The 26581-nt window shown below is 42.1% G+C and overlaps 1 protein-coding gene across 4 annotated transcripts in view; it reads right to left on the bottom strand.

Moving 5' to 3' along the window:
• Nucleotides 1-12838: 12838 nt before the first annotated feature.
• The window catches only part of LOC131688603 (protein ECT2), a 126393-nt gene continuing 112650 nt past the window's right edge, over nucleotides 12839-26581 (bottom strand). For 2 of the 4 annotated variants that reach the window (XM_058972960.1, XM_058972963.1), the window contains 6 exons: nucleotides 26212-26580; nucleotides 25752-26154; nucleotides 25531-25691; nucleotides 24929-25462; nucleotides 14053-14202; nucleotides 12839-13769 (listed from right to left, as the gene is read on the bottom strand). In XM_058972960.1, the coding sequence (XP_058828943.1) occupies nucleotides 13620-13769; nucleotides 14053-14202; nucleotides 24929-25462; nucleotides 25531-25691; nucleotides 25752-26154; nucleotides 26212-26580 (1767 nt within the window). In that variant the 3' untranslated portion in view covers nucleotides 12839-13619. The remainder of the gene's footprint in view (nucleotides 13770-14052; nucleotides 14203-24928; nucleotides 25463-25530; nucleotides 25692-25751; nucleotides 26155-26211; nucleotide 26581) is intronic. The other 2 variants (XM_058972961.1, XM_058972962.1) reach the window with 2 other exon arrangements.

Genomic DNA, 26581 nt, shown 5'->3' with positions numbered 1-26581 from the left:
TTGGGGCTGAGCGTGTTGATGCGTCATATTTTACCATGGCACTCACTGGTGAGCTTTGATGAAGTAGTCTGCAGATCTGTATTTATTACCTTGGCTTTCGCTGCGAACAATGCTGTAATTGCTTTCGTTGGCGCCATGATTTACAGTTGCTTTTACTGCGGAAGGCCTATGGCCCACATTGTTTCCTCTGTGCATGTTCGGGTGGGGATGACTTTTGAAGGGAAGGCAGACCTTTGGTAATTGATCGGTGACACAGTTACTAGAACATTTTAGTTAGAAGGCAAAGCAAATATTCACGAAGTGGACTTGTAACTTAATGATCAAAGGAATTTATGTGATTGAATCATGTTACTTTGATACCACCTGCTTTAATATACATATGCAATTAAATGGTGAAGACTAGTGTAGAAGATTAAACGAATTTGAATCCCTAATAGTTTTGATAGTTTTCAATTGCATGGTTGTCAGTACTGACATCAAAGTGCATTGATGAGCTATACTTTAAAAGTTTGGTTTTTAGTGTTTCCGGTACTCCTCATCAGTAACTAACGCCAATTTGGAGTTAGTTAGATAAGTCCAAACCAGCACGAAATTCTGCGTTTACTGTCGAGACATTATTCCGTTCAATCACGTTGTGATTTTTTTTATTTTAGTGTCTAACCGGCGCCAATTTGATGTTAATTAAGTTAGGTACTGTATCTAGATGCACAAGATGTAATCTAATTGTAAAAAAATCGTGTTTGAGAAATTTTTGCATATACCCAAAACAAACCCGGTAAGTATCACATTAATGTAAGAACAGGCACTTTTTTAACTGTCTAAACTAGGCACAATAAAGCTAAGAAGGTTTGGTGCGTGGTACTCTAGAACCCTATGAATAGAGTAAGCTTACTTTATCATGTTTTTTTTTCGAGAGTTGTCCTACTGGAGCTGTAGAGCTAGGTTCTCGGAAGGGCTCACCGTCAGAATCACATACTACAATTTGCAGACGAGACAGGCAATGTCGCCCACTAAAACACTGCATAAGGCCAATTGTAGCGGGCCGTGATTCTGAATGTGATATTTATTGTACGGTTCAGATATGTGTAGGCGTAGAGACTTCGTGGTCTCGTGTATCATCGCGAGGGGCTCGAGAATTTGTACGTTAACGTGTCCAACCGCGTGCGCATTTGTATGTCGCGTGTGCTAACGTGTATGTAACTTCGCGTGTGTAAATTGAATTTTACAACCGTATGTCTATTTGCATATTCGCGTGTGTTCTAAGATGACCGCGCGCGGACCGTGGATCTAATACTTTATTTTTGATGTACGGCTCAGATGGTAGGAGAAATTGAGATCTTCCATATCACCAGAGTTCCCGGCCATGTCGCTATGGAAGGTGTTGTCTAGTGGATATGAGCATTATTTTTAGATTTGTCCAACTGAATGTATGTATCTATGTTGCTAGGACGGGGGTAATGATTTCCCGATGTGACCGTTTCATGATCTCGCGAACACGGACGTTTGTAAGTTCGCGTTTTAGACCGCGTTTCAGACCTCGTAAGTGCTAAAGCGCTCTTCTTATTACCGGGGAGTTATTAGGTTTACGTGATCGCGGGCGTGGGTGTGCGTTGTTTATCGCGAAGGGCTTAAGCGTTCGTATGTTAACGTTTTTGTCATTTGTGATTGCATACATGTGACTTCGCGTGTAAAATTCGATTTCGCAATCATGGGGCTATCCACATATTCGCGTGCGTTCCTGGATGGTCACGCGGACCGTCATTCTGATATTTAGTTTTCGGTGTACAATTCACATTCTGACAGGGAGTGAGTTGCCCCACATCACTAGAGTTCCCGGTCAAGTCGCCACGGCACGTATTTCCTAGTGGATGTGAGTTATTTTTTCCTATTTTTTTTATTTGTCTTTTTTTTTTAATTGGTCTAATTGGAGGAATGGACCTAGACTATTGGTGCCGAGGATAGACTTCCGGACGTGCCCGAGTCATGATCGCGCGCGCGTGGTAGTGTTCACGTGTATTCTTGGATGATCGCGTGGACCGGGAATTTTAATGCTAATTTTTTAGTATTCGGTTTAGATGCTAAGAGGAAGATGGAGAGATTTAGGCTACTGGGACCGAGGGGTAAATGTTTCCAGACGTAATCGATTCATGATACCTCGTTTGTAAATGTCTAGGTTCTAAGACGTTCAGACGATCGCGAGGGGCTCAGTTTAGGATCTACAGCTTCCGGGCGTAATCGATCTATGAACGCGTGAGAGCGCGCGTTTGAGTAATCGTTCGTGTAACCGCGTTTGTAGATTTGTAGGTATTGCGATGCTTATTTATTTACTGGGGCTTTTTAAGTTTGGGAGATTGTGGGCGATGCTATGCGTTGATGTTTGCTATTATATGGTCGCTTCATTGATCCGATTTGTGTCCTCGCAAAAGGTTCGAGAGTTGTTTTGTATAATCTTACCCGCGGCTCTGATGACCCTCCCTGATTGCCATATTCCCATGCCCGAAGAGATTGAGCCGCCCCAAAACCCCCTAGTCCCGATTCATTCAATGTTTTCTCAAGTGAGGCTAGTATTTGTGTACTCTTCGAACGGTGTATCTTTCTGATCGTATATATTTAGTCTTACCTTTATGTGTTTTACTCACTGATCTCTATTATTTCCTCCCTTGACGTTGTCTCTGCAGGTTTGTGTTGTTTTCAGTGTGTTTTTCCGATGTTTCGTCATCATATGACGGTGTCGCTTCAAGGTCTTTTTTTCGGTCCCTCTCCAGGATGATGTCGTTTGTTTTCTGGGACGCTTGTTGTCTTTTTTATTTTAAATTTGCTGAAATGAGATGTTACCCAGCCAGAAAAACAAAAGAGAAGAAAGAAAAAAAGAAAAATTGTTCTATGTTAGTATTCTTTTTATAGTACATATTTATATGGTGGTTCGGTTTGGTGTCCCTTAATACCCACTTGTCGCGTATTTGGGTTAGTTGTCCTCATCCACGTCAAAGAGTGTTGTGTCCTCACTGTCCGTGGAGCCCAAGAGTTCCGATGGGACTAATGAGCTGCCACTACTGTCCAGGTCCGAGTCACTACTCATTTCGTACTCCGATTCAACCATGAAGTCAAACAGTTGTTTTGTCTGTGTTTTAAATCGTTCTCTGTCGTTTGCTAGTTCTTGCCATTCTGATATGTGTATGTTGCTTCTTTCTATGTCTTGTCTGATGCTGGTCCTCCAGGAGAAAGCTGGCCTGCCCTTTTTTTTTGGCGTGGTATTTTGTATTCCATGACCGTTTTTAATATTCCTGTATTTTCGCTTCTCAGCACATGTACGTAGTAGTTCAGGCGGTTAATTCTTATTTTGTTATTTATAGTGTGTCCCTTCAACCAATTCTGTGCGATGTTAGGGTTCTCCGTTTCTGTCTGATCTGCTGCTGTCTCGTTTTCTTGTTCTTCGTTTTCCACCATATTTTCACTATGCGCCTTCTGTCTGTTTTCCCAGTAGTTTCCTCCACACTGAGGCTTCTTATTGTAAGCAGCATCTCCGTTTCCATTCGTCTCAGTGAGTTCCTGTTTCTTTTTAGCACTGCAGATATTTCCATTGAATATGAGACCACTGGTGTGACCAGGCAATGGTACAGACGTTTGATAACTTCCCATTTAAGCGGATGTTCCTTCAGGAACGAGCATAGTGTGTAAAAGGCTTTATACGCTTTTTTATTCGTTCTGCTGTGATTTCTGTGTGTGTGAGACTGCTCGTGATATATGCCCCCAGATATCTAAGTTTTGTAACTACTGCCAGTTCGTATCGTCCGAATTTTCTTTTAGTCTCTGGTGCTGTGTTGTTGGTGATATAAGGGTCTCGGTATAGTACTTTTGTTTTGTCCGTGTTTAGTTCTAGCCCAATCGAACATAACAGAGGCACCAGGGTATCTATTAGTTTGACGATATCTTCTTCTCTTTCGCATAGAAACAGTATGTCATCGGCGTACCCCAGGATACATGGCAGCTTAATCTCGTGGTTGTGCTCCAGTCTGACTTCTGGCATGAATTCTCTGAGGGAGATGAGGACGTGGTGTAACATCAGAATGAATAACTGTGGGCTGAGAGGACATCCCTGTTTGATACCCTGATTTTTTTTTCATTGTCGTCGTTCTTTGTCCAAACCATTGTATGCACCCAAAACACGAACCGTATGAATTACATGCGAATAAGCATGATTCTAATGAGAATTTTGCATTGTAACTGGTATAATGCATATAAAGCGATTTTGGACCGGGACAAAAATGTATTAAGGCGATTACACCACAGAAACTTACACAAACCCACAGTTGGGAATGTATTAGTGAATTTAACGATATCGGAGTATTAGTATTAAAATGACTCCGCACTAATACACATGTAAAGGAAATCTCCACTCGGATACATGTGCGCTCTGAAAATACTAATACACGCTCAAGGACCAGTTTCCATTTCGCCTTTCTACTGATCACATGCTGCATATTGGAGAGAACAGTTTATAGCATCATAAAATTGTTGAAGTGTGGGTGATGATTATGTTTTGATAATATGTTGAGCTTTCGATATTCTCTAAACCCTAAATTTACCAGCGATATGCGAGTTCTAGCCACTAGATAGGTTCATAAATGTTAATAATGATTATGATTATTTAAGCGCACTATACGCAGGAGAATGTTACCTATAAGGGTTAACAAGTTAATTCAACATTTGCTGTATCGATTTTGTTGGCTATTTTCGGCAAATTTGAGACTAAGAGAAACGAAAGCAATGAAATTGAAAGACGGATAGGTATTCTAGAGCGAATCAGTTATAAACTTAGAACGGAAAACTAGAACTAGGCAGGCTCATATGGGCATGATCGAAAGGAAATGTGAAGAATTCTTTGCCTTCTGCAGAGTAGGAGTTGGGCGTTGCACCCAAGTCTACCGCATGGTCTATAGTAGAACATAACTCATCATCAGGTTTTACCGCCGACGCCGGCAAAAACTTCTTCACAAATCCTCGCCTAGAACGACCATGCGATCATTCTTCTTTCTTTCTGCTAGCATCAAAGGCTGCAATTCATTTCAGTTTGTATTATTTCCCGAACATGCGAATCCAGCGCACATCATCGCCCTGGGCAACGATCATCACAAATCATTCTGATCACAAATCATTTTCTTCCACTCTTCTCTGAAGCACAGAATGAGAGAGCGATGATTTTACTGCAAAAACCATTCGCTATGGGAAAATAAAAAAGCGTATATCACACACTCTCGTGAACGTAAACTGTTCACGCGTTTAGTGTGGTTGGAATTGAGCTGTTCGCAGACAAAAAAGCGTAACTGTGTATGAAAACAGAAGTTCTTACAAACACCACAGAGGTATTCATATATAGAATACACAACCATTTTGGCAGCCTCAGCAAGCAAAACCAACCAATACTTTTACATGCGGGCAGATAATATGGTAGCGTGTATTCTCAATCATTTTATTTCATCATGAATCAAGCTGTGTTGGTATAATGCCGTAGCTGTGCTTGGCCTACAATGCGAAGAAGGCATGATTCTAATTCGGAATATGCACGAAAGGATGTAATGCCTTTTTTGCATTGGGAAATTGTTTTGGGTGTGGACGTTGATTCGTGTAGGCATGCCTTGATAATTCGGTTTATAAGTTCCTTTGAGACACCCAATTCGTTCAGTATACTTGCTGCTTTGAAGATGTCTATTTTGTCGAATGCTTGTTTTAGATCCAAAGATACCAAGATTGTTTTGCACCCTTTGCGCCATCTTTCGTCAATGATGCGCCGCAATACGAATAACTGGTCTGAGGCACTTTTCTTGCTTTGGAAGGCCATTTGATACCCTGGCAACTGATCTACTTGGCTAGTTAGCCTGTTCAATAGCAGTCTTGCATATATTTTGTAAGGGCTGGTGCATAGAGTTATGCAACGGTAGTCCCCGATGCTTTGTGGACTTGTTTTCTTTGGTATCGGTATTTGTACCGTCTCAGTCCATGATCTTTATATTACGTTGGTTTTAAATGTCTTTTTTATTAGCTCTGTGAGTTCTTTCAGCATACTCTCCGATCCATATTTCAGCAACTCATTATTGATGTTATCGGTCCCCGGTGCACAGTTGTTTCTGATTGTCCAGATAATCCCTCTTATTTTTTCTAGTGTTGGTTCTGGTCCAGCATCACGATCATCATCTACCTCTATGATTTGCATTTCCGCGTCTTGGTTTGAGTATGATTTCACTTTTTCTTCCCATTTTTTAATGCTGATATATTTTCGTTGTTTATTCTGTTTATGCTTTTTGTGTTGCTTAAGGAATCTAAAGGTTTTTGTCATTTTCGCCATTGTGTTTTCTTTGTCAATGCATTCTAGGAATTTATCAACCTTTTCTGAAAAATGTTTTTCGAACGCTTCCCTTTTCTCGATTCGTGCCTTTCTCGCTATTCTTTTCAATACTGTGTTATTCCTGTCCTCAAGCTCTCTCTGGTGAGCCTGGGCGTATTTGTCCATTGCTGCCTTCCTTCTAGGGGTTAAGGGAGATCTAGGCGTTGTGATGGTTTCTTCCGCTGCGTCCTTTATTGCATTGTGTATTCTGTCCCAGTCGTCCTCCGTGCTAACATCTGGATTCTGCATCTGTCCTTGAAGGTTTTGATCCACTTTTTCTTGGTAATTTTTCCTCACCTTTTCATTTATTCTTAGTATCTCTAGATCCAGCTTTCTTATTTTTTGTTGAGGTGGTTGGTTTTTGTTGGGGATATGCCTTTTCAAGACCCGATCTTTTGAAATGGGTGCCGATGATATCAAGGTACAGGCGATCATTTCCTCCCACACCGCATGCCAGATCCCCACAAAAATCAATCAGCGCCTGTAGAATGTTGTTACAGTACTGCTGACCGACTCCCATGAAGACCCGACACACGGTGCGGGAAAAAACCGCCCCCCGTCCGCGAATTCTACCCCCTCTCCGTCCAACCCCAATGCGTCTGTGCCGTTGACGAGGTCGACCGATAAATCGACACACAATGACTTCCACTGCGAGCCGTGCCCACAAAGACTGCCGTTAAGCTGTTGAACAATGTCTGCAAACACAGCCCACAGAAAAAGTCAATCCACGGCGACCCGCCCATCGGCCACGTCAGTGTGCACAGGCCCTTAGCTGACTGTTGGTTTGGGCTGGTGCAGAGTATGAAATAACACAAAACATAAAAAAGGCCCATAAGCCCTCTCGGTCTCCTCAACGCACCACTATCGAGGCGTAATGCAATAACCATCTCAAAGCAGTTATCTGCTCAAATATGCTTGAAGATGTTTGCAGTACCGTCAAACCCGTCAACCTAGGAGAGGGTACTTTATCATGTTTTTTTTTTACAAAAATCAGCATTTTGGCGTTTCCGACCACTGTGCGAAGAGTCACCACAATACTCGCTCGGAGAAAAGATTGAGGGACACGCCGGGGAGCAAGAGGACTCGAAAAAACAGAAGAGCGAGCTGGAGGGCTCCAGCGACCAGAAGGTTGGGAAAGACCGTGGTTGGCGCATCGTGGGAAGCCAGCAGGTGAAGCGGAGCGAACGGAAACTAAAAGAAGAAAACAAGAAAGAAAGAACGGAAGCCTTCTCGGTATAGGTACAAGGGCGATGCACTGATTATCGAAGCGAACGATATGACGTCCAACGCCGCTCTTCTCAAGAAAGTGAGAGAGGACCTAGAGCTGAAGGAAATGGAAGAGAACGTCGTTAAAACGAGACGCACTCAGAAAGGCGAGATGATCTTCGAGCTGAAGAAAGATCCTTCCGTCAAGAGCTCGACCTAACGGGAGCTCGTGGCTAAATCCTTGGGCAGCGAAGCGAACGTGAGAGCTCTGTTGCAGGAAACAGTAGTCGAATGAAAGGGTCTAGACGGGATAACGACCATCGAAGAACTTAAGGGTGCACTGATCGAGCAGTGCAAACTTGATGTACCGGCGACAATCCGGCTTTGAACATCGTATGGAGGAACTCAAACGGCGGCGATTCGACTACCTTCTACCGTGCTTCGAATGCTTTGACCTCGGACACCTGGCGAGGAACTGCAAGGGCCCGGACAGGTCTGCACTGTGTAGAAAATGAGGTGAAAAGGGGCGCGTTGCTAGAAACTGCACGAAGCAACCAAATCTGTAAACCGGAGGACGGAAATAACCTCATGACGGGAGGCTTCAAATGCCCTTCATACAAAAAAGCGAAGGCAGGCCAATGATGATGGAGATAACCGAGCTTAATCTCGATCATTGGTGTATAGCACACACGAAGGTTTCATGATCACCAGGATCGACGGCGTGTAGCTGTTGTGCTCCTCCACGGTAGACACCAGAGCAGTACAACCGGATGCTGGACGCACTAACCGAGACGTTAGTCGGACGAACGCCGGTTGTTACGAGAGGAGGCTTTAACGTTTGGGCCGTGAAATGGGATAGCAGGCTGACTGGCGCAAAAGGTTATAGCGAAGCTGGATGTAAGACTGTGCAACGAAGGTTCCGCTAGCACTATCCGCAAAGACGATCGGGAATCCACCATTGACATAACATCCTGCAGTCCTTCGCTGTCGCATAACACGAATTGGCGAGTTAGTGAGCAATACACACACAGCGATTACCAGGCGATCCACTACACCATCGGTCGGCGGAATTGTACTGTAACTTGGAGGGTGAGGACTGACGAGTGGAAGTGGAAAATACAGAACTTCGACAAGAACCTTTTTGTGGAAGCACTTCGTGCTGACATCAGTCCAATTCCAAGCACCGAGGAAAACGGAGCCGAGGAACTACTGGCATCCGGCATACTGGTGGAGCGATAGGCTCAGCATCCTCCGAGCTACCTGCCTAAAAGCCAGAAGACGCGTTCAAAGAGCAAGATCTGAGGCAGTCAGATAAGAGTGTAAGGTAACATTCCGGGCGGCCTGGTGTTACCGAACATGCTTAGGATAGTCCTACAGAAATGCCTGGACGATGGCTACTTCCCGGATAGATGGAAGATCCAGAAGCTGGTGTTGATGCCAACACCAGGGAAACCACCAGTAGATCCAGCATCGTAGCGGCCTATGATACTTTTGGTAAATTTCTGGAAAGAGTCATCCTCATCGAAGCTGACGACCTACGCTGAAAGTGAGAACGGACTATCGCAGAGGCAGTGTGGGCTCCAGAAAGGGATATCGACGGTGGACGCCAAACGCACAGTCATCGCGAGCGCGGAGAAAGCATTGAAGCAAAAGAGAAGGAGTAATTGCTACTGCGCCGTGATACCGATAGACGTAAAGAACGCGTTCAACAGTGCTAGCTGGGGGCTATCGCCGTAGCGCTGAACAGTACGCGGGTTCCGGACTATCTATGTAAGGTTCTGATAAGTTACTTCCAGAACCGAATACTGGCCTACGAAACGAACATGGGGCAGAGGTCGATTAGGGTCACGGCGGGAGTACCTCAGGGCTACATACTCGGCCCAACGACCTGGAATATAATGTACAACGGAGTGTTAACACTGGAACTGGCCAGCGGAGTTGAGATCGTCGACTTGGCAGATGATGCTGTCCTGACGATAACAGGCGAGACCCGTGAGGACATCGTGGAAATCTGGATGGCTGACTCAAGTTGCAGTTGGTTCACCACAAGACCGAGGTAGTGCTGGTCAACAACCGTAAAACCATCCAGCGTGTCAAGATAATCCATTACATCGATGCGTTCCCTGAAGCACTTGAGTGTGATGGTCGACGATCGGTTAAATTGCAACAGCCATGTCGACTATGTATGTGAGAAGGCTGCGTGCAGCCAGATGCAGCACGAGACGTCTACTGGCGGGTGTCTCATCCTCAATACTGAGAAACTCAAAGCGAACCGGACGATGTTAACAAGCACGTTTCTCCTAACGGCTGCTTGTGTCACGAGTGCGTACAGAACGATATCGTCAGACGCGGTATGCGTAATTACCGGGATGATTCCCATCTGCATATCACTCTGGCTGATGACATAGAATGCCACCAGCGGAGGAATGCACGTAATGCAAGAAGATTGGTCCGAGCGGACTCGTTGGATAAGTTACAGCAAGAGTGGGACAACGCGGAGAAAGGAAGGTGGACCCACCGACTCATCCCAAATGTGTCTGCTTGGGTACGTAGAAAACATGGAGAGGTTAACTTCCATTTGACGCAGTTTTGTCCGGGAACGCAGGCTTCCGGAAGTACTTGCATCGGTTTGGACATGCTTCGTTACTCCTTTGCCCGGAGTATGTGAACGTGAAAGAGACACGGGAACGAGTGGTTACGAGTATACTCTCCGAGCTACAGAGGAAGTGGCGAAGGGATCAACAAAGTAGCACTATTGGCTAGAAAGTAGCCGTGAAACCAAAAATCGGGTTTCTAGAGAAATTCCGCCGCCAGGGAACTCTCCGTCGGTGTAGATGACTAGGTCCACAGCCAAGGATCAGTTGAGTAGTACGCGACGTAGCACCGGGCTCGGGCCGTCTGAGCGCAAGCTTCACCAAAATCGCCGGACCGACCTCGACACCCTTACGGGTGTCTTGAGTAGGGTAGATCCACCGCTGGGGATTAGAACGAATATACCGCGTCGAATAGCTAGCAGTGAGTCGTTGGGACGCCAGTCAACCGTAAACTACGCTCCACCCGGAATCGCTGGATGGACCCCAGCACCACCACCGCGGACTAGATCGTGTAGATCGGGACGACTCGGGGAGCTAAATGGCTCATTGAAACGAACATCGGTATCGGGAGAAATCTAACGCTGGAGAATTCACAGCAGGGTCTATTTGCCGCCGTGGATTATCCGACTAAATCGTGACGAAGATGAGAGCTAATTGGCTCACGAAATAAACACCCGTATCGAGAGAAATTCCGCTGCCGGGGAACTCTCAGTCAGAGTAGGGTAGTTCACCGCCGGATAATATGCGAGTAGATCTCGATAAAGATGGGAGCTCAATAGCTCAAGGAAGCGGTTATCGGTGTCGGTGGAAATTCCTCCGTCGGGGAACTATCGGTCGGAGTAGGGTGAGTTAACCGTCGGGGACTTATTGAGTAGATTGTGATAAGGCTGGGAGCTTAATGACTCGCGGAAACAGGAGCTAAATGGCTCATGGAATCAGCATCTAAACGGCTCACGGGGACGAGAGCTAAAATGGTGACATAATAGATGGAGGCAAGTCGAGAGTTAAATCAAGCCTCAAAGGTCTAGCCATTTTATGAACCAAGTGAGACTCCGCGATATAGAAGAAGAAAGATGTGCGACGAAAGCACAACGGAAGCATCCGCTAAACCAAGGGTGAATGCTGAACTAACTACCACATTCAGTGCTAGTGCAGCAACAACCAGCACCACCCACGAGAAGACAGGAAAGATGGAAGACGGATTCGCGACCGTAATTCGCAAACCAAAGAAACTAGTAGGATATGATTAGCAGCATCTTCTGCTCCTGTTATTCAATCAGCTATATTTGTTCATTCATACTGGAATAATCCGCAGAAAAAAAGTTCTATTGAATAACGTTTGCATAAACACACAGTAAGATACACAATATGTTTACTCCAGCACTTTCTTCTTGGAACATACGCAGAGCAAGAAAAATCTCCCCCTTGTTTGCTCCAATTTTCTAGGGAAGAAAAAACAAAAGGTAAAAGAACACTGAACAATTTTCTCCCAGTTCACTCCGGAATACTTCCAGTTTTCCGGGTGCTGGAATAAACCAAATAGAACTGCAATAATCAGCTCAATCTTGTCAATTATAGCATAACACTCCCAACAGTTGCATAGTCAGTTGTCGATTAGTACTGAATTCCAAGTACATTATCTGAGCACAATTCATCAATTACCGTTAATAATTTCACTATCATTCATTTAATGTTTTGCAAAAGGGGTTGTTATTCAAAAAAAACGGCGGCGTACACAAACAAAAACCAACCCTCTGGGAAAAAAGGCTAGTTCACTAACTGCCGATATAGTACGCATATTCTCCGCCATGCGGCCCTTTCACCGATTCCCACCTGAGCACTGCTGCACCAAGAGCTTCAATTGAATGCATGCCAGCAGAGCATAAATTTTGTTTGATGTATTTAATTTTCATCATTTCCTGGTGTTTTCCGGCTTTAAATCGTCTGTTCTTGTTTGGCATTTGATTGTGGCTCTCCGATAGCAGCAGTGAAAAAGCCCGAAGCGATGAGAAAGAAGCTATTCTTTTTCGGTAAGCTATATGTTCGATTCCACCACTGCTGAGCTGGCTCCGGGTATAGCATATTGCATGCAGTTCATCAGGGTTATGGGGTTTTGAGCTATATGTGGTGTGCAATTGAAAGGCGATTCCGTAACTGCACCCGACCGTGGCGAGTTGATCGTCCTAGTGGCAACGGCTGGCTTCTACTTACTGGTTGGCCACTGCAACGTAATGCTGCATTCTGGTTAAACATCTTCTCCAGCGGCAAGCAGTCAAGTGAATGAAATTCTGAAAGAATACGGAAGAAACTGCTTCGACTTTGGGGGAGCTCAATCAGAGGTTTCAGTTAGAAGATGGGAGTAAGCAAAAAGAGTAGGAAACCGGAAAAATACGTGTTCGGTATGCTGATGACAGTAACGTTTCGACACTTCCCATTTGGGATGAGTGTGAGGGAATATCACGGGTTGGTTGCGGTCATGTGATGTTCACACGAATGTGGTTTGGTTATGTGGCGTAAGACGACGTTGTATAATATGTTCAGCTTTATCGGATCAACGTGTTTCTGAAATAAGAGCTGAAATTTACAGGAAATAGGATGTTTCTTATTAAATGAACACACACACACATCATGATAGGTTTGAATAAAAAGATAAAAATATCTTTTTCAATTTATTTGCTTCTGTTTTATACACCACGTACATTTACAAAAGTTCAAAAGATAGAAAAATCTATCACCGCGTGACCAGACACGCTCATACTTCAGAACGCGAACAATTCTTTTGCTCGCTAAATTTCGTTTTAGAACCAGAATATTTTTCAACTCCTTATTCCACAGTTCCTGTTGTCTTTTTTGTTTTTTTATTTCGATATGAATCCTAATTGTTTCTACTTCTTTTCAGCAGATACGAAGACATACACATACACATAATAAAGATAAATGAATCCTTAAAAATAGAAACGAGGAAAATCTGTTTCCCTCCACTACCTACGATGTTTTCAATCTTCGGCCAATCGTCACAAAAAGATAAAAAATATGCAGCACATTTCTGGTCTGTCTTTCCTTGCTCAATATTTCGAATCCTCGAACTGTGGGCTGCACTGTTATCTTTTTTATACACCATTTCTTATAGCATTGAAACGATTATTCTCGTCGCCAGCAGGAGAAAAACCTTTCTTTTTTTGGCATCCCAAAAACAAAACCTTCAAATATTAAGGTGAAACAAAAGCACCCGCTTTTCCAAATGCCACAGAAAATCGAGGACGCTTCCGTGATTGTGTGATGTTGGTACAATAATTTACCCCTCCAAACAGATCCCCTGTGCCGAAATCTACGGATAAGCAAGCACGTAAAAAAAGCCCACCAGAAAAGTTAAACGAAACGGAAGGCATACACCATACTGAAACGAAAGGAAAATCTCTCGCTTTCTGCTTCTCAAACTACAATCGCCGCAATGCTGCCATCGACATCGGCGGGTTCTTGTTCTTGCGGGTCGGTTGGACGGACATCGAGGCTACCAGGATTTCCGACGCCGACGATGGTGACGAGGATGCTTTTGAGTCGGTCTCCGACGACTCTTCGCCGACTTCCTGTTGAAGAAAAAAAAAGCATTAGAAAAAAATAAAATAAAACAAGAAGTAGAAAGCAACTAGCAATGACAAAGCGGTTAATTTCTGATAAAACCTTCGAGCACAATTACGCTTGGACTTTAACGAGGAGGTTATTTTTTCTCTCTTTTGTTAGGGGAAAATATGGTACCCAAGAAACTTGTTAGTTCCGAATGGAGTCAATACTTTGTCCACACAATTTGTAGCGAGAGGGCGATACTTATGGGGTGAATTTTGAATGTGCATATTCATGCAAAATGCATACGTTTATGTTCGTACAGCTTGCCAGTTTCATCTGGGCCAACTGGGAGGCCGGCGTTAGCGACTGGGTGCTGCCGAAGGAGGACGTCATCATCGAGGAAACGGCACGTTTCAGCTTCGACGGCGTTTTGTTGAACGAGAGTGCTCGGCCCACCTGAAAATATGAAATTGATAAAATAAATCGGTCAGTGATTGGTTCAAATAATTATACGAGAATGGTAAATTTCGCTTTTCATGAATGATTTTTAACAGGATTTTTTTATATTGTTGCAAATCAAAATAATAAAGTCCTTGTGAAGATTTTTTTTAGGGTTGTCCTACTGGAACAGTAGAACTGGGCTCTGGAAAGAGCTTCCTGTCAGAATCACTCAACACAATTGCAGACAAGACGAGAATTATACCCACTAAAATGCTGCTTAAGACCAATTGCAGCAGGCCATGATTTTGATTGTGATATTGAGTTTACGGTTCAGATGTGCAGGCGTTAGGGCGTACCGATCGTGTGGGAATGAGCGTTTCATTGTTTGCACATAAGGATAGTCGCGATTAAATGTGCGTCATTGTGTATCATCGCAAAGGGCTCGAGTATTCGTATGTTAACATGTTCGTGTATGAGTGTACTTATTAGGCGTAGTAGGTAAAGCATAATGAACGTTAGGCATAATGCACGTTTGACATAAATTATCATATTGATGAACCCCTTAAAGAAACTTGTGTTTCGACGATGATAGCGTCGGGTGATGCAAGCCTGAATAATTGTTCTTTTCTATTTTGTTGAAAACTCGATTAATATTTTATTCTGCTGTACAAACTTGAAGACTTGAATTACTCGACATACAACCGTTAAATTCCACATATGTCTTTGATGAGAAACAACACAATTGCAGAAAGCGTAAAAATCTAAAAGAAAGCATTCCGCCTTTCTTTCGTGCTATCTTCAAAGCACCAAGCTCTAATCAAATAGGTCAAAGCACCAGGCTCTAATAGGTACAGTCAAATAGAAGCATTACAAACATAGGCACAAAACCCTTGATTCAAATCAATCACATTTGTATTTAGGTATGTATAACACACATGTATGCAGCGAATGTTCAAGAAGAAAATATTTGCCTCGAAGAACAGCTCATGAAATAAGGAATGCTAAATTTTATAATTTTTCATTCGAAAAATATACAATATACAAGCTACCAGCCTTTTCTTTGTAACGACACAGATAAAAAGAGATCAATTCTATGGATATAAGGGTTAAATAATTTTCACAGTATTTTGATTTTGCAGTCTTGTTAAAGCTATACGTGGGAATGACAGCCTAGCGCACATTTTTCTAACCAGAAAAAACGATTTAAAGGTTAACATCTGTATTTTTTTTAAATAATGCCCATCGTATATTATGCCTAACATACATTATATCAATCGTCCATTATGCCTAAAGCATATTTATGTTTAACGATTATGTTGGTGATACCGCGGGATGTACAGCAGCGCACCTATAAGCCATCCTAAATTCTCAAACGAACTCACTGCAAAAACATCGCGAGTCCCCACGCAGTCCTCCAGCCCAAAATTTCCAGAAAACTAATACCCCCACACCAGAAATGCATAAAACGTCGAAACTCGGAGCCATCTTATAGAGAATCCTTTCCCTGAAAATAGCTCTTCCGGAAATTCGAAAATGCGGACTCCAATCTTTCCCCGCGTATCACAACTCCCAAAATTGCACAGCGGCCGAGGAAAATGCAAAAAAAAATCAATACCTGCATCTCCATACATAAGTCCTATTCAGACCCAAAAGCCGTCCAGCCCCAAATTAGAGGCTGAGGGCAACAGTGGGTTAAAAATTCACTGCGAGCAAAAACGGTATACGTTTTATTGTGAGCGAAACCAGTTCAAGTACCAGTAAGAATAGAAATGGAATACAAAAATGGGTAATAAAGATATCCCCCTTTTTGTCCTGAGAGGGGAAATATTCCATTGTGATCCAAAGATTAGTTTCAAAAATTATTCATCCCAAATCAATAAAAATCGCCATCAATTTGGGTGGCATTCGAAAGGGAGTGGTTAGTAAACATCAGAAATTGATGATTAACACCATTTTGAAATACAGGATGGCAACTTTCGGTTATCACAATAGAGTGAAAGCCATGATCAATATGAGTGTCATTTGAAAGGGGATTGTCAGTAAACAGCAAAAATTGATGAATAACGCCATTTTCATATTCAAGATCGCCATCTTCGGGTACCAGAAAATATAGAGAACCTTTATCAAAATGGATGTTATTTGAAAGGTAGATACCGGAAATCTACGATTTACGCTATTTTGAAATCCGGTTAACACAAAGCACTAAAAATCATCTTAAATAGGTGTAAGGTAAGGTGTAAGAAATTGATGATTAACGCCATTATGAAAATCAAGATGTAGTAACTTCCAGTTACTACAAAACAGTGAAAACTATCATCAATATGGCTGTTATTTGAAAGGGGGTGGTCAGTAGACATCGGTAATCGATAATTAACAGCATTTAGAAATAATCCAAGACAACGATTTCCAGATATCAGAAAATAAGGAGAACCACAATCCAGATGTGAAACAATTTAAAGGGGGTGGTCAGTAGACATCGGAAATAAATGGTTAACGCCGTTTTGAAATCGAAGATGACCTCTTCTGATTACCACAAAACAGAGAAAACCATCGTCAATATGAGTGCCATATGAAAGGAAGTGGTCAATAGACAGCAATTGATGATTACCGCCATTTTGAAATACAAGTTGACTACTTCCAGTTACCACAAAACTGTGAAACCCATCATCAATATGGGTGTCATTTAAAAGGGAGGGTCAGTAAAAGGTGGTATTAATAAATGTTTAAATATGCAATTTGTTAACTGAATAGATAACTGGACATAACTGACGGAAAAAAACAAAACCGTGGTAGTAAATCCTCTCTTAAGTATATTTTTCTTATTTTAAAGATGCAAAATATGCAACAAAAAAAAATATTAATTTTTACTTGATTTTGCACTGTAAGACCCCTTAAGGGAAATTTATACTAAATAATCAGAAAGAATTATGAGGCTATGTCTAGGGACTAAAGAAGAACATTACAGGTTCGGTATATTATTAAGAAAGAAAACAAATTTCCCTCTAGTCACTAAGTGACGTAACTGTGAGAATAGGGCCCCATATGTTCCACTTTTGTCAATGTCCCCGTTTTAGCAGCCTAAAATTCGCCAAGGGGCTGATAAAAACAGGTCTTCGCTATACTATATTCCTTCTTTTCCGACAAACTTCTCAATCGATCCCTAGTACACGTGACTAGTTTTGCGATCCTACTAAAACTAAAAATCCTTCCTGAATAGGACTCGAGCATACAACGATATGATATGATATGAATAGATAACACAATTTGAATGAAGAACATTATACATATGCTTATTTATATTCATTACATACTTTTGAAAATATTTACTCAAATTTGTTCTTTATTTATTGGTTGTCATCTGGTAACCGGAAATCACCATCTGGGATTTCAAAAAGGCGAATTTTCGAAGTTTACTAACCACCCGCTTTCAAATTGTACCCATATTGATGGTGATTTTCACTGTTTCGCTGTAAACTAAATTTGCCATCTTGGAATTCTAAATGGCGTTAATCATTAATTTCCGAACTCTTTTAACCCTTTTAACCCTTTCAAATGACATCCATATTGGTGTTTATTTTCACTGTTTTGTGGTAATCGGAAGTCTGAATCTTAGATTCCAAAATAGCGTTGTTCATCAATTTCTGATGTCTACTGACCATCCCCTTTCAAATGACAAACATATTGATGATGGTTCTCTCTATTTTATGGTAACCGGAAATCGTCATCTTGGATTCCAAAATGGCGTTAATCAACAATTTTCGGTTTTTACTAACACCCATATTGATGATGGTTTTCACTGTTTTGTAGCAACCGGAAGTGACCTTGTTGGATTTTAAAATTGCGTTATTCATCATTTTCTGATTCTTTCAAATGGCAACCATATTGATGATGGTAACCATATTGATGATGGTAACCATATTGATGATCTTTTTCTGGTAACCGGAAGTCGCCTTCTTCGATTTCTGAATGGCCTTATTCATCATTTTTCGATGCCTACTGACCATCCCCATTCAAATAACATTTATATTGATTATTTATAGATGATGGCTTTCACTGTTTCTGAAGTTTCATCACCCACAGATCCGAATAAAAAATGTTTCTAACGCCTGTTATGAGACTATATAATATTTTCTTAGCCAAAGTTGGGTAAATATTCTCTACCTTTCTTGCCCCGAAAATTTTGCCGAACCATTTTTGCGCTAATTAATATTGGCTCACTTTGGACTGAGGTTGTGATAAATATACCATTACTGATTTTTTTTTTTGGCTGCTAGGGCCGAGGGTGGTGGCTAACGGGTTTCATTTATCCTTGAGCTGACAGACGAAGCTATGGTGCCTTGAACACAGGAAACGCAGATCCAATGCCATCATTGGAATGATAAGTTCTGTGTTTGAGATGTACTTCCCTCGATTGCCAGACGAATACATGCAATTATTGCGTGTGACTTTGTATGTATAAGTCTAATTGTGAGTCCTACTGTGGTGGTGTGTGCGTGGAAGGTGTGAGTTTTGGCAGTCGAGTCCAGGGGTACATACTTATCTGAGTTGGCGTGGGTGTTCACTAATTGCGTAATAGTGGGTGGATGTTTTTTTTCGAGATTTGTCCTACTGGAGCTGTAGAACTGGGGTCTCGGAAGAGTTCTCCGTCAGAATCACTCGCAACAATTTCAGACGAGACGGGAAATGTTACCCACTAAAACACTACTTAAGACCAATTGTAGCGGGCTGAGATTTTGAATGTGATATTCATTGAATGGTATAGATATGTGCGGGCACAGACTTAACGATTACGTGTATCATCGCGAGGTGCTCGAGTGTTTGTGCGTTAACATGTTCGATCGCGTGGGCGTGTGTATGTCACGTGTGCTAGCGTGTATGTAAGTTCGTGTGCACCCGGGTTCGAGTCCCGACCCCGCACATAGGGTTAGAAATTTTTCATAAGAGATTTTTCTAACCTGAAGAGGCGAATGACCTTAAGGTTAAAACCACTATAATCGAAATAAAAAGTTCCCGGTCATGTCGCCATGGAACATGTCTAGTGATTTTTTTTTATTTGTCCAACTGAATGCATAAGTCTAGGCTGCTAGGGCTGAGGGTAGACACTTTCGGGCGTGAGCGATTCAAGGAAGGAAGTAATCGAATGTTATTTCTGTCCTCAATCGTGGACTTTCCGCTTCTTGTTTTAATTTTCTTTCTTGGTGGTGAGCAATGGTTAGGTTTACGCTCTGCTGCTTGCTGATCATTCCGTCTGCCTTCTCCCTTGCTCGTGTTTGCGTCCATGCCGTCGTCGCTAGAGGATTGATTTTCGCTGTTAGATGTTTGGTGCTTTTTGTGTTTTCGAGTGACTCTGACCAGTGGTGCCAACTTTCAGCTCAATCAAACCCAACCACGATTCAAATTCAAAGCCTCCCTTAATCATTCACTTTCAAGTTGGCGGGATTTTCATAACTGAACCACACGTCTTCATTTCAAATTGATGCTTTTTCATTCACCAACCAAAGTTGGCATATGCTCTGTAGAGGCCAGTTTAGGTTAAATGTTCACATGTTTTGCGTTTTCAAGCTTACATTAACAGTAAAAAGTATGTTCAGAGTAGTTTTGCTTTAAAAACCTAGTCAATACCCCAGTAGAGAGATATTCACAAGGTCAATGAAACTGAAAATGAATGGAAAATGATTGGACTACTCGGCTGTTTGAATGAATTATGCAAACGAACAAATGCGAATTGAACATAGTAGGGCCTGCTTTGAGATTTGTTCCTCCTTCAAGTTCAAAACAACCTGTTGAAAATTTGCAGCTCTGACTCTGATATAACCGACTTCTTTCTTGTTTATTACTTGTCTATGTAAGTTAACTATTGGCTTAGGGATACCATGGAATATTGTTTGTCCGGTATTTATTTTTTAGTTGGCCTGTGGTGTATCAGTAGATGTCGAAAGCTGTTTGGTGATGTTGGTTGTAGTAGATGAATTTTCTTTAGTTTGTTATGTCGCATAGTTTACCGTAGTGTCGTGTGTTACGCAATCCTTTTCTCCATTACATACATGAATCTTTTAATATAACCCTTGCTAGTACGCGGTGCCAAATCGTGTAGGCGAATTTCCGTTAGATTAAGGTTTTGGTTTTGTTTTAATGTGTTCATATTCGACATCGTGTTGCATGTTGTTCTTCGCTACGAAATTTCCTACCTTGGCTAAGGAGTTGAACGTTATTAGTATTACTTGTCTCGTATGATGTAGTTGTATGTGTGATACATCTGTACGCAAAAGTTACATTTTCACTTTGATCAACTGACTTGACTGTGAAGGTCTAAGACGGGCCTTCGAAAAAGTCAATCGCGATTGTGTCTTCCGTCGGGGCGAAATTTATTTTGTGGTTCACTCATTTCGCTTGCAATTGGTAGCCACGGGACTTTGCTGCTTTATAGTGGAGCATCATGTGTAGTATTTTTTGCATGAAACGCATATTTTTCAACTTTCCAAAACTAGGCATTATGCTCTTCATGCGCAAAATTATTTATTTTTATGATTACTGGCAAACTATCGAAATGAGTAAGTTGCAGAAACGAGAAGTGAAGCTACGGTCAAATACGATCTGTCGATGATTCATTTAGCATAACAACCTAAAAAACGTGGTAGTGTACGGCCATATTGAAATTTCTATATAGATGATGACACAAAGTATGGCTACACATTCTGGGTCTGCGCAATTGCGTTACGGAATATACTTCCCAGTGGTATTTTGTGGCGAAAATGTCGCGAACACGCCCCATTTTTTCGTAGCTCAACCTACAATACAAAACACACGGCCGTACATTTACACACAGGGCCGGCGGAAAGCGTGGGTAGTATGGGTAGTACTACCCACTTGAAAATAACCGAGTGGGTAATTACCCACTCGAAATTTTGAACCATTTCAAAAAATTTAGATGTGCAACGCATGTATCGCGCACTACATACATTTGAAAACATCGATGTACCACAATTCCATTTGCATAAACGAACGTGATTTAATGTGAATGTAATGTAAGCGTGTGCATTGCAAAAAGGGAAAAATCCTTACTAATGGACCCCTCACCCTATGATTTCTACCCACTCGGGCGTAAAGTGTTTCGGCGCCCCTGTTTACACATATGAAGGACAAATTAAGTTCTGTCAACTCTGTGTTCAAGCCGCGCATTACGGAAAACCATTCTCTGAAACCACTAGAGAAAACTCGTCAATGGAAATAAGATTGAATACACAATCTATAACGCAGTTAGCTGAATCAAAAAAGTTGGCAAAATTGTGGTTGCTCTTCAGGCAATAATGCGAACGGAAAAAGCTATCACAAAATCAGTTAGCACTTTACAAGAGGAAATATATCTATCCTTTAAAACAAAAACAAGAAAAAAATTAATGTCTTGAGTACCCCCCTCAATGCAAGACGCCAGGAATAACATCTAAGCGCAAGCATCAAAGCATAACGATGACAATATGAACGCATATGACAACAAAAGAGAAGTGGATGACTCCCAAGACGCAGTTGGTGAGGAAAAAAATGTTTTCCTCCCGAGAAAGAAGACTCAACGCGTAATGGCAAGTTACACACGCGAGATCGGACAGCCACTTATATTAGTTTTCTTTTAATTCTTCTTACAAATATTAAAAAAAAACCTCGGCTCCGTTGAGCTGTATCAAATTAGCGAAAGAAACAATCATTTTGATTGTTTGACAATAATGAAGGCAAATTAATCGATTAGATTGATGATCTATAAATTAATAATCATTTAAAATTATTCGAATAGCATACCCGATAATCAATTCATCGAATCGTAATCAAACATCCCTATGATTAAAGAGAATTATTTGTAAACACACATACTTATGCTGTAAAGTAATCCAGATAATCGATGAATCAATTAATTGTGGCCGATTAATCGAACTAATCGATTTGCACGAAGAAATATTAGATTATTGATTACTCGATTAATCCAGAAAATACCATGAAAATATTTATGAAATTAGAAATGTATGCTTAAAAGGCTGAGGTATAAACCCATTACAATTTAATCGCCGTGTAAATCAAATTTAAATTTCCGATAGGGCTAATAAAACTACAGGACATAGATATTAAAAAGCCATCAAATTGAAGCGACACTATTCACGTTTAATCCACAAATGAGTTACAATCTTTTTTTTTTTTTTTTTTTTTTTTTATTTTTTTTATTTTTATCCCTTTATGGGCAGCTAGGGCCGAGGGTGGTGGCTAACGGGTTTCATACATCCTTGACCTGACGGACAAAGCTATGGTGCCTTGAACACAGGCAACGCAGATCCAAGGCCATCATTGAAATGATAAGTTCTGTGTTTGAGATGTACTTCCCCCGGTTGCCAGACGAATACCTGTAATTAATACTTGTTGCTTTGTATGTATGAATCTAATGTTCAGTCCTGGGTGGTGTATGCGTGGAAGGTGTGGTTTTTAGCGTTCGAGTCCAGGAGTGCATATCTGTCTGGGTTAGCGTGGGCGTTTACTAATTGTGTAATAGTGTGATCGCTAAAGGCTCGAGCATATGAATGCCAGCGTGTCTCCAACTTTGCGTGCATAAATCCGATTTTAGATCCGTGTTGCCATTCGCACATTCACGTGTATTCTCGAACGATCGCGCGCGGAACGTGAATCTAATAATTAATTTTCAGTGTATGGTAGAGAAACGTGTTGTCCAGTGAATCGGTCCAACTGAAGGCATGAGTCTAGGCTGATCGAGAGTAGAGAATTTCGAACGTAGCCAGTCTATGATCGCGCGAGTGGTGGGTTAATGCTTGAGACCGCGGTTGTAAAGTTATAGGTGCTGAAAAGTTCACTTAAGTAAAGGGGGTGTTGGCGAAATTGCGAGCGTAGGTGTGTGTGGATGATTGAAATTGTAATGTAAGTTCGCGTTTTTGACCAAGTTTGTGTTATCGCGAAAGTTAGGGGCGTTTGGACGTTTTGGATGTGAATGTATATGGGAGAATATGCAATTGACTGTGCTTATGAATATCAGTATGAACCCAACTCAAGATACAGTAATAAAAGGAAAAATAACATGCCGAATGTTTCTTTTTTTAGGTCAATAACCGTGCATTGAAGAATGCTCAAAAACTCTGAACTAGGCCACATCGAGTCCAGTCTGTCCGTCTCGTCCTGTCGTGTCTGGGGTTTCCAGGTTACATGCATTCACCAGATGAGACTAGCTTATGTCAGCTTACTTGTGCACTGGTTTCGTAGAATCGAGGCGATCATCGAAATGATAGATCCTACGAGTGAATGCACTTGGCCCAGTCACCTGTCAAGCATTTGTGTATTTGTGTGTGTTGAGATATGTGTGGAGCCTGTAAATAATATTTTAATACGAATAATATTTTATACTTCAAAACAAGAAATGTGCAATATACTACTTGCAGTTTGTTGATCGTTCCTACTTATCTGATTCCATCGAGTATGAGAATACATCTCCATTGTTCTAAAACCTGGCGACGTCCGATGGCAGAGAAGAATCATTGTGGGCAGCAATGTTGCTCTTCTTGGATGTATGAGCTCGAAAAGGTCATCACAAGAATATAAACGCATGAGACCGAAAATAAATAAAAAAAAAAATAAAGAGAAGAGTTAGTATTGTTATTGAGTATTAATAATATGCCGATTTTTTTCGAGAGTTGTCCTACTGGAACTGTAGAGCTAATTGATTTAATTAAGGCATGGACCTAGACTTCTGGAATCGAGGATAGAGACCTCCGGACGCGAACGACTCATGAATGCGCGAGTGCGGGGGACTGTAGGTTCACGTTTGAGACCGCGTTTGAGTGAATACAAGTGCCGAGACGTTCATATTATCACCGGGATGTTATAATGTCTGGAAGAGCGCGAGTATAGGTTGCGTGGATGGTCGCGAAGAGCTCAAGCATTTTTATATTTGTTTGTCGCGTGTATGTGACTTTGCATTCGATTTTTATGTAGTTTCGCGCGAACACTGGCATTTGGAGGTTCACTCTCGAGACCGGGATTGTTAATTTATAAGTGCTAAACCGTTCACTTAGTCACCAGGGTGTTATACTTTTTACGAGATCGTGGGTGTGGTCGTGCGTGGATGATCGCGAAGGACTCGAGCGTTTGTATGTGGACGTTTTTGTCGCGTGTGCTAGTATGTAACTTCGCGTGGACACACCATTTTTATAAGCGTGCGGCCATTCGCATGTTCGCGCATTCTTCAACAATCGCACGTGGACGTCTTGTCTAGTTTTTATTTCTATTGGTCCAACTAAAGGCATGAATTTGAGCTGCTATGATCAAGGGCGAAGACTTCCAGACGCGACCGATTCATGATTGCGCGAGCTTAGGTTCTTAGGTTCCAACGTTCACCTAATCAATCGGGGTGTTCGAATATTGGCGAGATCGCGGACGTTCGTATTTGTGACCAGGTTTGTGTTATCGCGTAGGCCACGTTTGTACGTTTGGAATGAGGTGCCTGCAGAGAGAATTGGGCCCTAAACCCACATTGTATATTATTTGACCATGGCAGTGGATAATAAAGGTCGCCAAGTTAAGTACTAAAATTGATCACAATGTAGCTTAACTAAAAATAAAATAATCGTATCCCAAGTTTATGTGATATCATCACTGTAATACTGCTTTGGTGGAAAAGCCCCCGGACCACATCAAGGTACAGTATCATGCCGAGGGGTTTAATCCACAAATGAGTTACAATCGAAAAAAAACTTACCCTCAACCTGGTTCTGGTAGCAAACTTGAACGCTTTCGAAAGCGTTCCCACGTTGGTGTCGCTCACGTCGATTCCAAGCTCCTCGGAATCACAGCTCACCATGAACGTTTTCGCGTCCGTTTTGCACGCATTTTCCGCCAACTGTTGACACAGACTCTTCAGATAGATGATCTTGTCCTTCTCCTCGTCGCAGATGCTGAACGAATGAAGCTGATCCTTGTTTTCCGTGGAAGACCTGCAGTTGAGCGCAAATGCCCTCGGACTGTCCTGAATGTTAACCACCAGCCGTATCGAGCTCAGTGGCATCAGTTTGACGTGTTTGTACGGTTTGCTTGTCTGGCAGCGAGTGGAGTTCAGACCATTTGTACTGGGGGACTTGGCATTGTTCGGTGCCCGCGATCGTTTTTTGCACACTTCCAGCGTGTCGCTTAGAAGAAACAGTACCAAAGAATCTCCCCGACCGCTGAGGCTGTCCGACAATTCCGTCACTTCACACCGCGAAACGTACTGACGATGGAAGGATACCAAGTGGGGCTGGATGAATACAAAATTATAATTATTTTATATACTCCAACTATAAAAGCAGCAAACTTTTCACTTACCGGGCACTTGTCGATGTCATTAAAAATATCGAACATTGCAAGCTTGCTCTCTGTCTTACGCTTGTCTTCGTTCATATTTTTAATAACTTCCTTGATTGCCTCTAACGATTCGACCAACTTCTTGTGATCAGGATTACTCTTAGCGGTGTGTTTCAATATTTCTAGTAAAAAAAATTAAAAAATCAGTGCCGTCATGTCATTCTAAGCAGCTCTAAACTTACCATTCAGCAAAAGACTGATACTGGGTAACCGTTGCACAGGCCTGATCATTAGGTCTTGCAGTGTCTGCCGACCACACTCGGGCTTAGCTTGATTGATCTTCAAAAATGCATGAAATCGAGGATTTCCCTGATCGCATTGTAACAGCGTTTCTTTCGTCTGCTCGAAAAAGTTTACGTAAGGCGGATACGCCACATAAAGGTCATCCTTAAAGTCCAAAATTATTTGACCAATCAATTGATCCTCGGCCCAGGTGCCGTGGATTTCCTTCAACCGGTTTAGCATCCGCTTGTGTACGTCGTGTATAGGCAGAAAATTACTGAAAATCGACTTCAATTCTGACTTGTTGAGGAGGGCATTTTCCGGATCTTTCTCAATCATATCTTCCAGAGGTTCTTTGAAGAGCTGTCGAAAACCAAGTCTCAGTGAAATTCATTATAAAATAAAATCGAATGTACTTACATTCACAATAGTATCCAAGATTCCCACATAATTTGACTCGGTTCGATAAAAATCAGTGAAATGATTATACCGCATCGATTGGCCCTTAACCGGCTGCTCAATCGAAACGTCTACCGTTTCGCTAATGATGTTCTTTTTGCTTCCCTCATGCTTATCCGGGCTGGTAGTGCAATCGAGAAAGCTGCCCGACACCGACAGCAGACCGGCATCGGAAACAGAAGATCTCCGCTTGCCGGCACCCAGTGGAGTGCCATCTCCCCCTGCCGGGGTTCGCTGGGACAAACGTTTCCGTTTACGTTGTTTATTAAAGCTGATCGGAAGCGAATCTCTCCGGTCACCCCCCGGGGTGTTGACTATACTATTCAAGTAC

The sequence above is a fragment of the Topomyia yanbarensis genome, chromosome 3 (assembly GCF_030247195.1).
Source record: "Topomyia yanbarensis strain Yona2022 chromosome 3, ASM3024719v1, whole genome shotgun sequence".
NCBI classification, from domain to species: domain Eukaryota; kingdom Metazoa; phylum Arthropoda; class Insecta; order Diptera; family Culicidae; genus Topomyia; species Topomyia yanbarensis.
Note: the sequence above shows the minus strand (reverse complement) of the source record. Positions and strands in the feature narration are given on the sequence as shown.